We start from the raw sequence: 16,614 nt of genomic DNA on the forward strand, positions 1-16,614 counted from the left end.
GTGTTGTTTTTTTTAAGCAATTGCTTGCTAGGCCTATTAAATTTATTTATTTATTTTTTTTTTATTTTATTAATTTTTTATAAATTTTATTTTATTCATTCAGTTTATAAATATTAAACCTTTGAATAATTGATAGAACTTAGATCTAAATTTTTATAACACTGAAATCCATATTGTCAAGTATATGACTGTATCACAGGTGATTTGTATACGGATAGTTCACACCTAAAACAGACTATACCCAGTGCTCACTCAGGTGTGAAAATCACAATTTTAGCTAGGTGGGAATGAGAATTTCAGAATTTTAGCTATGTGGGAATAAACTGTTAGAATATCTCATTTTTCTAAATGTCCATATGAAGCAATTTTATACGGAAATGAAACCAACAGAATCATGATTCTAACAGTTGGACTGTACGTTCTTCATCAAAGTCTGTGTCGTCCGAATTTTCCCTGGTATCAGGAGAAAACGTACCCTATGAAAATCATAACTATACTATTTAATACTGTTAAATACTATTTTACACTATAAATATACAGGGATGTACATGTATGAATTTAATACTATATATTAAATATAAAGTGTTTGGACATATTAAAGTTTTCAAATGCTAAACTTTAATGCATATTTCAATGCATAAATATATACATTTTATAATTAATATCTTTATAATAATTGAAGCGACTTTTATTTTAGTACGAATGACCTGTCACAAAGTGTTATCAGTCAACTTCTCAATTTACCATTTACCGTTAGCCTTTAAAACCTATTTGAGTATCACTATGTGAGATCCCCTGATTGCCTTTTAATTAAACAGTAAAACTCGGGTTAAAGCGAAGTCCTAAGGACCAATGGAATTACTTCGTTATATCCGTAATTCGTTATATCCGTATAACGAATCCGTAATAATATCTATAGCTAATTCACTTTATATACATGTTTTCTTTCACCAGACAATAATTTTTGCTAAGTGGGGCTAAAACTTTGATACCTTTAATATTGTGAATTAAAAAAATTATGTAAAAATAAATTTATTCAAACTTTTTGAATAAGTGGTAGTGCAAACCGATTTAAACTGTAAAGAAATTCGTTATAAAGGTGTTAAATTTCATTATTATTCACCTCTACGGGACTCAAAATCAGTTCGCTATATCCGTAAATTCGTTACATCCGAATTCGTTATCCGTAAAATTTTGCAAAGGTTTGGTAAGAATTCTAGCGGGGACTCGACAAAACTTTGCTAAATCCGGGAATTCGCTATATCCGTGTTTGTACTAAACGAGTTTTACTGTAGTAATAATAAATTAAATACCTGAGCAGTTATTATTATGTAATATTATGCATTACAAGATGTTCTTATGGGGATTATTTATTTATGATAAGGATTTCATATATTTACATGTACTAAGACAGACTGTTCAATGAATTGTGTTCATATTGTGACGCGAGGCAAACTCGGCAATACAAATTTAATAGGGTACTGTACATGGTTTTTATTGTGAATATGATAAAATAAGTATTCCACACCGAATAACACACAGTAACACAATCTCCTTTAAATGTTGTAAAATATCAAGAACTAAATTCCAATGTAATGATATATTGACAAGAATAGATTCCTGGGTCCCCCGCCGGCCAAGCAGTATACTAGTATCGACCAAGGCTGATTTAGGAACTTGACCAAGGTATTAGTGGTACATATTGTATAAACATTTGGTATAAATTTCATGTAAATCCGTCAAAATTTGTAGGCATGAGAGCGCTTACAAGGTCAATTTTTGGATAAAAAGGAGTCATTATTGTGGTCAAAGTCCCATAACTCCAACAAAAAGTATCGACCAATGCTGATTTTCGAACTTAACCAAAGTATCAGTGGTATAAACATTTGGTATAAATTTAATGAAAATCCGTCAAAATTTGTAGGCATGAGAGCGCTTACAAGGTCAATTTTTGGATAAAACGGAGTCATTATTGTGGTCAAAGTCCCATAACTCCAACAAAAAGTATCGACCAATGCTGATTTTCGAACTTGACCAAGGTAATAGTGGTATAAACATTTGGTATAAATTTAATGAAAATCCGTCAAAATTTGTAGGCATGAGAGCGCTTCCAAAAAAATGTGACGAACGGACGCATGGACACACGGACGGACGCCAGGCATTTCTATGTCTCCGCTCTGCGTTTGGGCGGGGGACTATAAACCTTTACTTTTATTTGTAAATAAAAACCTATTCTATTTTACTATTAATTTCTGTATACGTTAAATAAAGCATGTAAAAATAAAGAATGAAATTAAACACATTTAATCCAAACTTCTTTAAATCCTAGTTATGATTTATTTACCCAAAACTTAGCAAAATCCAATTGAAATGACCAAGATAAATACCGGTGTAATAAAAGGAGTTAATATACCATCAATATTTGAATTTTACCAAACACCAGAACTTGCACCTTGGTAAATATTTCGGTGAAGTTCAGTGTAAAATTACCGATATTCAAGTTCACCGGCTACACCTTTTGAAATAATTTAGCTGCAATTGGAGAAATACTAACTAAACAATAAAAGGGGGGGGGGGATTGCTGTTTAATGTCCACGAAGCCCTCTACCAAAATTGTGAAATTCATGGCCCCTGGGTCAGGGGTTCTGGCTCTAGGGTGGGGCCAATATGGCCATATAGTAAAAATGTATTAAATCTTGAAAATCTTCTTCTCTACTCCTATATATATTTGTTAAAAATTAAATGCATGATTATGATGTCCATGAAGCCCTCTACCAAAATTGTGAAATTCATGACCCCTGTGTCAGGGGTTCAGGGTGTGGCCAATATGGCCATAATAATATATTAAATCTTAAAAAAATCTTCATCTTTACTCTCAAATGTGGGCAAAAAAACTGAATACATGGTAATGATGTCCACTAAGTCCTCTACCTAAATTGTGAAATTCATGGCTCTTGGGTCTGTCATTCAGGACATTGGGGGGGGGGGGGGGGGGGCAATATAGTGTTAATGCATATGTTTCAAAATCTTCTTCTCTATTCTCACGCATCTGTATGAAAAAAACGGACTTTATAATTATGTTTACCAGGAAGTCCTTACCTAAAATTTTAAATTTCATGCCCCCAGGAGTATGGGTTTTGACTCTAGGGCAGGGCCAAATTGGATTTCAGGCAGGGAGGTGGTCGTCATTACAAATTATTAATTTTTCTACTCCAGAATGAAACCCAATTAAATAAATATTTGAGACTCCTTGACAAGTTTGTGTATGGGTTATATGCTACTCAGGTTTTATCAAGTAACTATTTTTACATACGCAACAGAAAAAGAGCATTTATTTATTAAGGGTAGTAAGCTATTTCAATTGAATGGAGATGAATATCAAAGGACACCTATTACCTCTCCCTTCGCTCTTAACTTGATTAAATGTATTACTTAATTTTTTTTGTTGATGATTTTTATTACACAAGCTGAAATAATTTCTAATGTATTTTTTTACATTCATCTTGACATCTTTTTTGAAGGATTTTAGTTTCTGATGATGAGCAGCCCTCCAAAGGAAAGAAAAGAAAAATCAAAACTGTCGGGGGTTCAAAGGCTGTCAAAAAGCGTTGCACTAGCTCTGATGCAGATCCTCTGGATGAAACTTGGATTCATCCGGAGTCTTATGACATTTCTTACAAGTAAACTTTTTTCTGCAGAATAAGTATGCATGGCTTTCTGTATATCACATGACAATGTTTTCTTCAAAGTTTAATGTTCTAACACAATATGATTTCAGATTGATGGATCACATAGGAATAAAGCCATCCGAACTTGGTCGAGACAGTGCTATTGAACGGGTCAAGGCATATAAAAAGAATCATAGTGAGTATACCAAACTAATGGGGACTGCCCTTACATGTAGAACCATCAGAAAGTACCGGTACATGTATTTATGGATACTTTGTCTATTTCAACAGGTGTGCAAGAATTAAATCAAGATATTCAAGTGGGAGAGCCTACAATTCAGCTTATATTGGATGCATTTCTTCAGCCTTGTGGATATGACATCAGAGGTACAATGTACATTTGACTGGAAAGTAATAAAAATTCTACCCCTTCAATAGTTTTTTTTAACATAAAACAACATAAAGCTTACATTTAATTTTGTGTTCAAACTTGTGAAATTCAGTAGAACATAGCACACTTTTTTTCAGGTCCAGGAAAATCTTATGAAAATGGATGAAAAATGAATGAAATAAATATCTTTGATCCATTTAGAAACAATTTACCAAATAAACATTCATTTACTGGTAATATCTTGTAGAAAAAGAAATGCAGCCCCTGTTTAAGGAGGGAATTCGAGATATTGCTAGCCTGAGGGAGGGTACCAGACTGACTGGGAAAGTGACCAATGTGACCCATTTTGGAGCCTTTGTGGACATAGGAGTGGGCAGGGATGGACTTATTCATAATTCCAACATGAAAAGGACTGATTTACAATTAGGTCATAGAGTGGAGGTCAAGGTCATTAAGATGGATAAAGCAGGAAATAGGATTGGTTTAAATCTAGAGCACAAGTTGTGAAAGAAGTATTTAAATATCATCCTGCTTCGTTGTGCAATAACCATGAAATTTAACATGATTCAATTTAATTTTGTTCATTTAATTTGATGCTGTAATGTTGTTATGACATAAATAGTCATTCATGAAAGTGTAAACAGCAGTCAAATCATTTTGATAAAATGGAAAATGTTGAGTTTAAAGTCCTACAAAAGTTTAATAAATTTGAATGCAATCTTTTTTTGTTCTTTTATGTGACTGAAAACATGAAACCAAGAAACATACAAAGGAACAAATTCATAAACATTATATACATTACATCAATATATATATATATAACATGTTGTTGCTATGTTAAGGCCTTGATCCCCTCCTGATCAATTACATACATCAGTGAAAGGTTGGGGAGATTCGGAGCAAACACTACTTCCAAGGTCCGGATAGAGGTGGGGAATCCCCCAATTACTGATCCTTTGAGGATGATCCGGGGAAGGTCCACTTCCCGATTAGTCCGGGATAGACTGAGTCGACAGGTGATCTGATTGGACCAGGCCAGTCCAAGGGCCGGGATATTTTTCTTGCCTATACTCTGCATGGAATCTGTCACCTGTTGTAAAGAGTGTACAGTTAATTATGCTTAGAAATACAATCCATTTATCATGCATTTAATACAAATGTTCCTGGTCAATTATACAGTATGAAAGAGATGACAATATATATTCATACTGCTGACTATTTTAATAGGAAAATATTTTTTATCACAAATAATGCATTTTCAGAATATGAGATTATTAAACTGAGTATCAATCTTATTTAAATACAGATCTTTACAATAGAACAAAGTGCAGAGATCCGACAAACAACCCATTGACTCTGAGAGTCATGTTCTGTGATGTCAGAATGAACCTTTTTGTTCGTATATGAGATAATTCATAAACCAATCACAATAAGCGTTACAAAGTCGTTGGCAACATTATTTAAAATAGCATCAAAATGTCACATACAAAAAAGAGTAATTTGCCAACAAAAAAGAGTAATTTGCCATCAGATTGAGTATCTTCATAATTTGAGAACAATATGCAAATTTTAAAAATGATTAATTTTAAATATCATGTGAATACAGTCAAGTGACATGAAAATACCGGTATGTGCGTCACTAGGTGTGTCACTTAGGTAAGTTTTGGGGTCTTGGTAGCTCAGTGGTTACAGTGCTGACATGGTATGCCAGAGGCCTTGGGTTCGAACCCGAGTTGAGACAATTTACACCCTGTTACATCAATTTTCATTTCCTAGGAACATGTCTTTTCTTTTTTCTGACACATAGTTTTGGGGACAAATTTTGATAAAGAGGGGTTATATAAAAATGGTGTACAGGTGTGTGACTCGGCCAATATAAATCAGGTCTCAGTGGCTCTGAATACTGGTACTCTCTAAGACCCTGGGTTCAAGCCCCTGACCTAATGAACTGATATCGGACAATTCTAAACACTCGTATGAGGACACAAGTATAGAAAACCATATTATCCTAATAATTAGATCCTTTACCATCAAGTAACCATAATCAAAGCTAGAGTAAGACTCTACTGTACTGTACGATTGTGGATCATTTACTAAGTATTACTGAATACATGCATATCTTCACATAAAAATTTCCTTGAAATGGTTTTTCATTAAAGAACTTTTCAACCAAGATTATTGATTACCTGATTAACACACACAATGGGTAGACAGTATTTGGAGCTGATTCGATGTAGACTGGCAGCCAAAGAAGCCATGTGTACGCTGCTGTTCTCTATACACAGGTAGCAAATTAATACACGAAATAAATAGTTAGTCAGAACTTATCTTAGTTGGAATGGTGTCTTCCAACTTAGCTAAAAATCTGAATTTTTAATTAAATAAAAAAATAGCAGGCAATTTTTAAGATTATATGTTTAAAATAGAGAAAAAAATTATTTAGATACTTGTAATAGAAGGAAATTTTAATAATTAAAAATGGTTTGTTCTATGATTGATCATAACTAAATTTTATTTTATGTAAAATTACTCATTATTCATTCTTTTGAGGAGAAGAAAAACAGACTTAGTTGCATCAAAGTTTATTTTAAATACAATCATAGTCAACAACAAACTCTGTTTAGCAGTATAACTTATTTCGAATATCATATACATGTACATAAACATTTTAGCATGTAAGTTTTTGTCTTTTATATATATTAATGATATTGCTGATGGCATATTTGATAACATTAGATTATTTGCTGAAGATACATCTCTGTTTGCCATTGTTGATAATGACATAATTACCCCTTCTATGTCCCTTATTGGGGATCTTGAAAAAATAAAAATGATATGGTCCAAATTTTTTGATTTTAATAGGGAAAAAAACGAACGATTAATGTTAATTTTACACGAAAGCTGAGGATTTATCTCATCATACAGCATACAGTTTTGCTATGGTGGTGATGATATAAAAAAATCAAATGCTCATGTACATTTTGGACTAGTCTACATTTTCAGGCTGATGAAACTTGGACTAATCATATATATAACAAATATACATGAAAAGGCTGAAATGTTGAATGTACTTAGATTACTGAAACATGTCATAGATAGAAATTCCTTGATAAAAATTCATTTTGCTTTTATGCTTGAAAAGGTAGAAACTGCAGGAATTATCATTGGGCTTAGAGTTACTAGTAATTCATCTAGATCATGTTTGTATGATAGACTGGGCTGGGAACCATTATATCTTACAAGAACACAGCATAAACTACATGTAATGTACAAGATAGTTAATGGTATAGCATATGATAAAATTTAATGACAATTAAATTGAGCACTAGTTTGATTGAAGTTTCATATTCCTATCTGTTAATAGACCTGTAAAGCATCTCAATTATAATTGAAACAAAATACATGTAACTATAAATAATCTAATTAAGCCATCAATTTCTGCTGTGTGTTGTTTTTTTTAAGCAATTGCTTGCTAGGCCTATTAAATTTATTTATTTATTTTTTTTTTATTTTATTAATTTTTTATAAATTTTATTTTATTCATTCAGTTTATAAATATTAAACCTTTGAATAATTGATAGAACTTAAATCTAAATTTTTATAACACTGAAATCCATATTGTCAAGTATATGACTGTATCACAGGTGATTTGTATACGGATAGTTCACACCTAAAACAGACTATACCCAGTGCTCACTCAGGTGTGAAAATCACAATTTTAGCTAGGTGGGAATGAGAATTTCAGAATTTTAGCTATGTGGGAATAAACTGTTAGAATATCTCATTTTTCTAAATGTCCATATGAAGCAATTTTATACGGAAATGAAACCAACAGAATCATGATTCTAACAGTTGGACTGTACGTTCTTCATCAAAGTCTGTGTCGTCCGAATTTTCCCTGGTATCAGGAGAAAACGTACCCTATGAAAATCATAACTATACTATTTAATACTGTTAAATACTATTTTACACTATAAATATACAGGGATGTACATGTATGAATTTAATACTATATATTAAATATAAAGTGTTTGGACATATTAAAGTTTTCAAATGCTAAACTTTAATGCATATTTCAATGCATAAATATATACATTTTATAATTAATATCTTTATAATAATTGAAGCGACTTTTATTTTAGTACGAATGACCTGTCACAAAGTGTTATCAGTCAACTTCTCAATTTACCATTTACCGTTAGCCTTTAAAACCTATTTGAGTATCACTATGTGAGATCCCCTGATTGCCTTTTAATTAAACAGTAAAACTCGGGTTAAAGCGAAGTCCTAAGGACCAATGGAATTACTTCGTTATATCCGTAATTCGTTATATCCGTATAACGAATCCGTAATAATATCTATAGCTAATTCACTTTATATACATGTTTTCTTTCACCAGACAATAATTTTTGCTAAGTGGGGCTAAAACTTTGATACCTTTAATATTGTGAATTAAAAAAATTATGTAAAAATAAATTTATTCAAACTTTTTGAATAAGTGGTAGTGCAAACCGATTTAAACTGTAAAGAAATTCGTTATAAAGGTGTTAAATTTCATTATTATTCACCTCTACGGGACTCAAAATCAGTTCGCTATATCCGTAAATTCGTTACATCCGAATTCGTTATCCGTAAAATTTTGCAAAGGTTTGGTAAGAATTCTAGCGGGGACTCGACAAAACTTTGCTAAATCCGGGAATTCGCTATATCCGTGTTTGTACTAAACGAGTTTTACTGTAGTAATAATAAATTAAATACCTGAGCAGTTATTATTATGTAATATTATGCATTACAAGATGTTCTTATGGGGATTATTTATTTATGATAAGGATTTCATATATTTACATGTACTAAGACAGACTGTTCAATGAATTGTGTTCATATTGTGACGCGAGGCAAACTCGGCAATACAAATTTAATAGGGTACTGGTACTGTACCAGTTATCGGCTAAGACCAGTTATCGGCTAAACTGAGAGTTTGGGTTTATAGCACGCGACAATCTAAGATTTTTTAATTCAGTCGTCTTTTTCGAATAAAGAAAAGTAAATTTGCTTGAAAACTTTCTTGAATATGTTTTATACATGAGCTTCAACGATCATTGTTTACCGCTGATTTTACATCTTTGCACTTTCAGCAGTGGGGGAAGTGACGTAATAAGTTAAAAATAGAATATTACCTCTTTGTGATACGTTATTATATCCCTTCTTTGATTTGACATATAAAATCAATACATTTAACATGTATAAACAAAAGGAATTCACGAATTTCCGAGAGATTCGTAGCGCAATTGAACGCCTGATTGCACAATTATGTATTGAATAGTATACAATTTGGTGTATTACCGTATGATAATAAACGAATTATTTTATGAGTTTTGTTTATAATGTATCATTACCCCGAATACTTTAGTCTGACCTCACAAGGGGCATAATTCAAACTACATTTAGCAGAGTATAAAATCAACATGAACACGGATTTTTACTATGTTATTATCAAGAAAGCGATAACTGGTACAGTAAATCGTAAAAACTCGGCAAATTCAGGGCGTGCTTAAAAGCACAAAACAAGATGTTTTGGGTTCTAAATAATGATATAAACTAACAGATTGATAAATAAGGAGTTCGCTTTTTATAGTATGTCAAGTTTTATCCAAAAATATCAAGAAATATGGAATTACGAAAAGAAAACGTTAAATTTTAGCCGATAACTGGTACAGTGCCAGTACATGGTTTTTATTGTGAATATGATAAAATAAGTATTCCACACCGAATAACACACAGTAACACAATCTCCTTTAAATGTTGTAAAATATCAAGAACTAAATTCCAATGTAATGATATATTGACAAGAATAGATTCCTGGGTCCCCCGCCGGCCAAGCAGTATACTAGTATCGACCAAGGCTGATTTAGGAACTTGACCAAGGTATTAGTGGTACATATTGTATAAACATTTGGTATAAATTTCATGTAAATCCGTCAAAATTTGTAGGCATGAGAGCGCTTACAAGGTCAATTTTTGGATAAAAAGGAGTCATTATTGTGGTCAAAGTCCCATAACTCCAACAAAAAGTATCGACCAATGCTGATTTTCGAACTTAACCAAAGTATCAGTGGTATAAACATTTGGTATAAATTTAATGAAAATCCGTCAAAATTTGTAGGCATGAGAGCGCTTACAAGGTCAATTTTTGGATAAAACGGAGTCATTATTGTGGTCAAAGTCCCATAACTCCAACAAAAAGTATCGACCAATGCTGATTTTCGAACTTGACCAAGGTAATAGTGGTATAAACATTTGGTATAAATTTAATGAAAATCCGTCAAAATTTGTAGGCATGAGAGCGCTTCCAAAAAAATGTGACGAACGGACGCATGGACACACGGACGGACGCCAGGCATTTCTATGTCTCCGCTCTGCGTTTGGGCGGGGGACTATAAACCTTTACTTTTATTTGTAAATAAAAACCTATTCTATTTTACTATTAATTTCTGTATACGTTAAATAAAGCATGTAAAAATAAAGAATGAAATTAAACACATTTAATCCAAACTTCTTTAAATCCTAGTTATGATTTATTTACCCAAAACTTAGCAAAATCCAATTGAAATGACCAAGATAAATACCGGTGTAATAAAAGGAGTTAATATACCATCAATATTTGAATTTTACCAAACACCAGAACTTGCACCTTGGTAAATATTTCGGTGAAGTTCAGTGTAAAATTACCGATATTCAAGTTCACCGGCTACACCTTTTGAAATAATTTAGCTGCAATTGGAGAAATACTAACTAAACAATAAAAGGGGGGGGGGGGATTGCTGTTTAATGTCCACGAAGCCCTCTACCAAAATTGTGAAATTCATGGCCCCTGGGTCAGGGGTTCTGGCTCTAGGGTGGGGCCAATATGGCCATATAGTAAAAATGTATTAAATCTTGAAAATCTTCTTCTCTACTCCTATATATATTTGTTAAAAATTAAATGCATGATTATGATGTCCATGAAGCCCTCTACCAAAATTGTGAAATTCATGACCCCTGTGTCAGGGGTTCAGGGTGTGGCCAATATGGCCATAATAATATATTAAATCTTAAAAAAATCTTCATCTTTACTCTCAAATGTGGGCAAAAAAACTGAATACATGGTAATGATGTCCACTAAGTCCTCTACCTAAATTGTGAAATTCATGGCTCTTGGGTCTGTCATTCAGGACATTGGGGGGGGGGGGGGGCAATATAGTGTTAATGCATATGTTTCAAAATCTTCTTCTCTATTCTCACGCATCTGTATGAAAAAAACGGACTTTATAATTATGTTTACCAGGAAGTCCTTACCTAAAATTTTAAATTTCATGCCCCCAGGAGTATGGGTTTTGACTCTAGGGCAGGGCCAAATTGGATTTCAGGCAGGGAGGTGGTCGTCATTACAAATTATTAATTTTTCTACTCCAGAATGAAACCCAATTAAATAAATATTTGAGACTCCTTGACAAGTTTGTGTATGGGTTATATGCTACTCAGGTTTTATCAAGTAACTATTTTTACATACGCAACAGAAAAAGAGCATTTATTTATTAAGGGTAGTAAGCTATTTCAATTGAATGGAGATGAATATCAAAGGACACCTATTACCTCTCCCTTCGCTCTTAACTTGATTAAATGTATTACTTAATTTTTTTTGTTGATGATTTTTATTACACAAGCTGAAATAATTTCTAATGTATTTTTTTACATTCATCTTGACATCTTTTTTGAAGGATTTTAGTTTCTGATGATGAGCAGCCCTCCAAAGGAAAGAAAAGAAAAATCAAAACTGTCGGGGGTTCAAAGGCTGTCAAAAAGCGTTGCACTAGCTCTGATGCAGATCCTCTGGATGAAACTTGGATTCATCCGGAGTCTTATGACATTTCTTACAAGTAAACTTTTTTCTGCAGAATAAGTATGCATGGCTTTCTGTATATCACATGACAATGTTTTCTTCAAAGTTTAATGTTCTAACACAATATGATTTCAGATTGATGGATCACATAGGAATAAAGCCATCCGAACTTGGTCGAGACAGTGCTATTGAACGGGTCAAGGCATATAAAAAGAATCATAGTGAGTATACCAAACTAATGGGGACTGCCCTTACATGTAGAACCATCAGAAAGTACCGGTACATGTATTTATGGATACTTTGTCTATTTCAACAGGTGTGCAAGAATTAAATCAAGATATTCAAGTGGGAGAGCCTACAATTCAGCTTATATTGGATGCATTTCTTCAGCCTTGTGGATATGACATCAGAGGTACAATGTACATTTGACTGGAAAGTAATAAAAATTCTACCCCTTCAATAGTTTTTTTTAACATAAAACAACATAAAGCTTACATTTAATTTTGTGTTCAAACTTGTGAAATTCAGTAGAACATAGCACACTTTTTTTCAGGTCCAGGAAAATCTTATGAAAATGGATGAAAAATGAATGAAATAAATATCTTTGATCCATTTAGAAACAATTTACCAAATAAACATTCATTTACTGGTAATATCTTGTAGAAAAAGAAATGCAGCCCCTGTTTAAGGAGGGAATTCGAGATATTGCTAGCCTGAGGGAGGGTACCAGACTGACTGGGAAAGTGACCAATGTGACCCATTTTGGAGCCTTTGTGGACATAGGAGTGGGCAGGGATGGACTTATTCATAATTCCAACATGAAAAGGACTGATTTACAATTAGGTCATAGAGTGGAGGTCAAGGTCATTAAGATGGATAAAGCAGGAAATAGGATTGGTTTAAATCTAGAGCACAAGTTGTGAAAGAAGTATTTAAATATCATCCTGCTTCGTTGTGCAATAACCATGAAATTTAACATGATTCAATTTAATTTTGTTCATTTAATTTGATGCTGTAATGTTGTTATGACATAAATAGTCATTCATGAAAGTGTAAACAGCAGTCAAATCATTTTGATAAAATGGAAAATGTTGAGTTTAAAGTCCTACAAAAGTTTAATAAATTTGAATGCAATCTTTTTTTGTTCTTTTATGTGACTGAAAACATGAAACCAAGAAACATACAAAGGAACAAATTCATAAACATTATATACATTACATCAATATATATATATATAACATGTTGTTGCTATGTTAAGGCCTTGATCCCCTCCTGATCAATTACATACATCAGTGAAAGGTTGGGGAGATTCGGAGCAAACACTACTTCCAAGGTCCGGATAGAGGTGGGGAATCCCCCAATTACTGATCCTTTGAGGATGATCCGGGGAAGGTCCACTTCCCGATTAGTCCGGGATAGACTGAGTCGACAGGTGATCTGATTGGACCAGGCCAGTCCAAGGGCCGGGATATTTTTCTTGCCTATACTCTGCATGGAATCTGTCACCTGTTGTAAAGAGTGTACAGTTAATTATGCTTAGAAATACAATCCATTTATCATGCATTTAATACAAATGTTCCTGGTCAATTATACAGTATGAAAGAGATGACAATATATATTCATACTGCTGACTATTTTAATAGGAAAATATTTTTTATCACAAATAATGCATTTTCAGAATATGAGATTATTAAACTGAGTATCAATCTTATTTAAATACAGATCTTTACAATAGAACAAAGTGCAGAGATCCGACAAACAACCCATTGACTCTGAGAGTCATGTTCTGTGATGTCAGAATGAACCTTTTTGTTCGTATATGAGATAATTCATAAACCAATCACAATAAGCGTTACAAAGTCGTTGGCAACATTATTTAAAATAGCATCAAAATGTCACATACAAAAAAGAGTAATTTGCCAACAAAAAAGAGTAATTTGCCATCAGATTGAGTATCTTCATAATTTGAGAACAATATGCAAATTTTAAAAATGATTAATTTTAAATATCATGTGAATACAGTCAAGTGACATGAAAATACCGGTATGTGCGTCACTAGGTGTGTCACTTAGGTAAGTTTTGGGGTCTTGGTAGCTCAGTGGTTACAGTGCTGACATGGTATGCCAGAGGCCTTGGGTTCGAACCCGAGTTGAGACAATTTACACCCTGTTACATCAATTTTCATTTCCTAGGAACATGTCTTTTCTTTTTTCTGACACATAGTTTTGGGGACAAATTTTGATAAAGAGGGGTTATATAAAAATGGTGTACAGGTGTGTGACTCGGCCAATATAAATCAGGTCTCAGTGGCTCTGAATACTGGTACTCTCTAAGACCCTGGGTTCAAGCCCCTGACCTAATGAACTGATATCGGACAATTCTAAACACTCGTATGAGGACACAAGTATAGAAAACCATATTATCCTAATAATTAGATCCTTTACCATCAAGTAACCATAATCAAAGCTAGAGTAAGACTCTACTGTACTGTACGATTGTGGATCATTTACTAAGTATTACTGAATACATGCATATCTTCACATAAAAATTTCCTTGAAATGGTTTTTCATTAAAGAACTTTTCAACCAAGATTATTGATTACCTGATTAACACACACAATGGGTAGACAGTATTTGGAGCTGATTCGATGTAGACTGGCAGCCAAAGAAGCCATGTGTTTTGAACGTTTGTACATGTCCTTTAGCTCGTAGTCACACCGAAACACTGCAGCCACGGAATCCACAATCACTAGTTTAACACTACCACTGGACAGCAGGTGGGGCAGCTTCTGATGTATGCACGAGTTCAAACTGTCCTTAAAACCAAGGAATCAAAATAAAAACCTTAAACAAACTTAACATTTATTTGAAAGAATATAAAAATGAAAGAAAAAAATCTCAACATTTGTGTGATTTATTTGAATAACAGTACAGTAATTAATAGTACTTATTACCAGGTCAGCTACGTGCTCAATGAAGATATTGTCTCCGAAAGGAATCTGTTTGCGTTTCTCTGACCGCTGCCTGAAATAGCTGATCATCTGGCTCAGTCGTTTACTGGGAAATGCATCCTCTGTACAGATGTATGCAGCTCCTGTTTGATACAGGAATTCTCAATAAGTTCTGTTTATGTTTCAGTGTTAATATTTCAATTTGGCACTAGGAATAAAACCAAGACAACAACAAAAGATGCATAGCTATATATTTCAAATGTGAAGCAAAATTTTGCATGCCTGATAGAATTTTGTTGTGAGAAATTATACTAACTTCACTGTAATCTTTAAAAATACATTATGACAGTCATTATGCATTTGGTGTGTTACCTGCTGCCAGACCCCCTTCCTCTGGAGGAAGCTGTACGGTTAGACACAGCTGGAGACAGAACTGGGTCTTCCCACTGGCACTCTCCCCAGATATCTCAGTGATACCTTGGGATAATATACCTCCTGCAGAGAAACATTAAGCAGGGAAGAGGAAGTTGTAATTCATTAATTAATGTACACATAAAAATTATTGTCATATATTGTGAGTCAGTACACTTCTATTGTTGCTATAATTATTCTATGACCATTTTTATATCTATAAACTTAAGATACAAAATGCCTGTTTGTACACAATTAAATATATATAGAGAAGAAAGAATAAATAATTACTTTGGTAAAATTAAAAATCACATTGCAATCTAGAAAGCATACATATGTACTTGTATCTAACCTCTTAATGCATCATCAATTTGCTTGCATCCTGTAGAAAGTTTACCAATTATCAGATTCTGTAGACAATTTTTTGTACCTCTTTGTAGGTCAAGAGCTGTAATAACAAATTCATATGCACATGGATCAAATACCGGTACTTATTTTCCTCTATTCGTAAACTGCTTCTTTTGATTTAAGAATGAAAAGTTATACTTGTACCTGTCAACAGAGGGTGAGTCAATACTTGCTGTGCTATAGCAGTTTTCAGTCCTGTCACTTCCCCCTGGCTCAGTTTAGCCAGTCTCTCTATGTCTTGTGAAGAAAGAGTCAGAATTTGTCCATATGATGTCAGTCCAACTAAAAAAAGAAATAGCCAGTGTCTCATGCTATCGTGGTACTTATTTCCCCCCCCCTAAAAAAGATATTTCATGTGTCATTTTCACATGTCATTAAGTGCTGTTCAAAAAGCCTGTATTATACTATAGTTTTTCTGAGGAACATCAATTTTCCAACTTACCTTGTTTATTTTATGCACTGTCTTTAAATCACAAGTCTTATTTACCTTTAAAATTAGAGTTCCATTGTATCGCGGCATATAAAATCTGGAAGCCTGGTTGCAAGTTGGTGCAAACTCTTTGTGGAAAATCGCGGATAAAACGTGAATGCTGTTTTTGGAACATACCGCGACACAACGGAACCCGCGATACAATGGAAAGATATCTTTTATAGTAGACAGCATTATGACACTGCACAGGCCAGGTTAATCAGCTGTTAATTGTAAAACTGCAGGATTCTTGCATGCATGTTTTGTTAAATTTAAGCTTAAAAATTATAGCCAAACCTTTCCTCATAGATGTCTTGATCTTGGGATTTACATCCAAATCTTCTACAGTATTCATTCGCTTAACTCTACACGTCTTGTGATCCTCTCCACTTTGTAGAATTTGGAATTTGCGCCAACGTCAAGTTGAACTTGATATTT

The 16,614-nt window shown here is 33.4% G+C and overlaps 4 protein-coding genes across 4 annotated transcripts in view; 2 read left to right on the forward strand and 2 right to left on the reverse strand.

The window, feature by feature from the left end:
- The window catches only part of LOC128178982 (S1 RNA-binding domain-containing protein 1-like), a 26,742-nt gene extending 21,963 nt beyond the window's left edge, over positions 1–4,779 (forward strand). Inside the window, exons 15-18 of the mRNA XM_052846431.1 lie at positions 3,522–3,680; positions 3,779–3,864; positions 3,960–4,055; positions 4,307–4,779. Coding sequence (XP_052702391.1) covers positions 3,522–3,680; positions 3,779–3,864; positions 3,960–4,055; positions 4,307–4,566 — 601 coding nt within the window. The 3' untranslated portion in view covers positions 4,567–4,779. The remainder of the gene's footprint in view (positions 1–3,521; positions 3,681–3,778; positions 3,865–3,959; positions 4,056–4,306) is intronic.
- On the reverse strand, positions 4,778–6,317 carry LOC128178986 (DNA repair protein XRCC3-like). Its single transcript, XM_052846434.1, has 2 exons — positions 6,246–6,317; positions 4,778–5,149 (listed from the first exon to the last, which is right to left on the reverse strand). The coding sequence occupies exons 1-2, from the start codon at positions 6,315–6,317 to the stop codon at positions 4,892–4,894; spliced, it is 330 nt and encodes a 109-aa protein (XP_052702394.1). The 3' UTR covers positions 4,778–4,891.
- Positions 6,318–11,326: 5,009 nt separating this feature from the next.
- LOC128178984 (S1 RNA-binding domain-containing protein 1-like) lies at positions 11,327–13,074 on the forward strand. Its single transcript, XM_052846433.1, has 4 exons — positions 11,327–11,975; positions 12,074–12,159; positions 12,255–12,350; positions 12,602–13,074. The coding sequence occupies exons 2-4, from the start codon at positions 12,078–12,080 to the stop codon at positions 12,859–12,861; spliced, it is 438 nt and encodes a 145-aa protein (XP_052702393.1). The 5' UTR covers positions 11,327–11,975; positions 12,074–12,077; the 3' UTR covers positions 12,862–13,074.
- Positions 13,073–16,614, reverse strand: LOC128178983 (DNA repair protein XRCC3-like). The gene is made up of 7 exons (XM_052846432.1): positions 16,474–16,614; positions 15,852–15,989; positions 15,652–15,747; positions 15,261–15,383; positions 14,892–15,031; positions 14,541–14,753; positions 13,073–13,444 (listed from the first exon to the last, which is right to left on the reverse strand). Exons 1-7 carry the CDS (start codon positions 16,529–16,531, stop codon positions 13,187–13,189), a joined length of 1,026 nt encoding a protein of 341 aa, XP_052702392.1. The 5' UTR covers positions 16,532–16,614; the 3' UTR covers positions 13,073–13,186.

The sequence above is a fragment of the Crassostrea angulata genome, chromosome 3, assembly GCF_025612915.1.
Source record: "Crassostrea angulata isolate pt1a10 chromosome 3, ASM2561291v2, whole genome shotgun sequence".
NCBI lineage: Eukaryota > Metazoa > Mollusca > Bivalvia > Ostreida > Ostreidae > Magallana > Magallana angulata.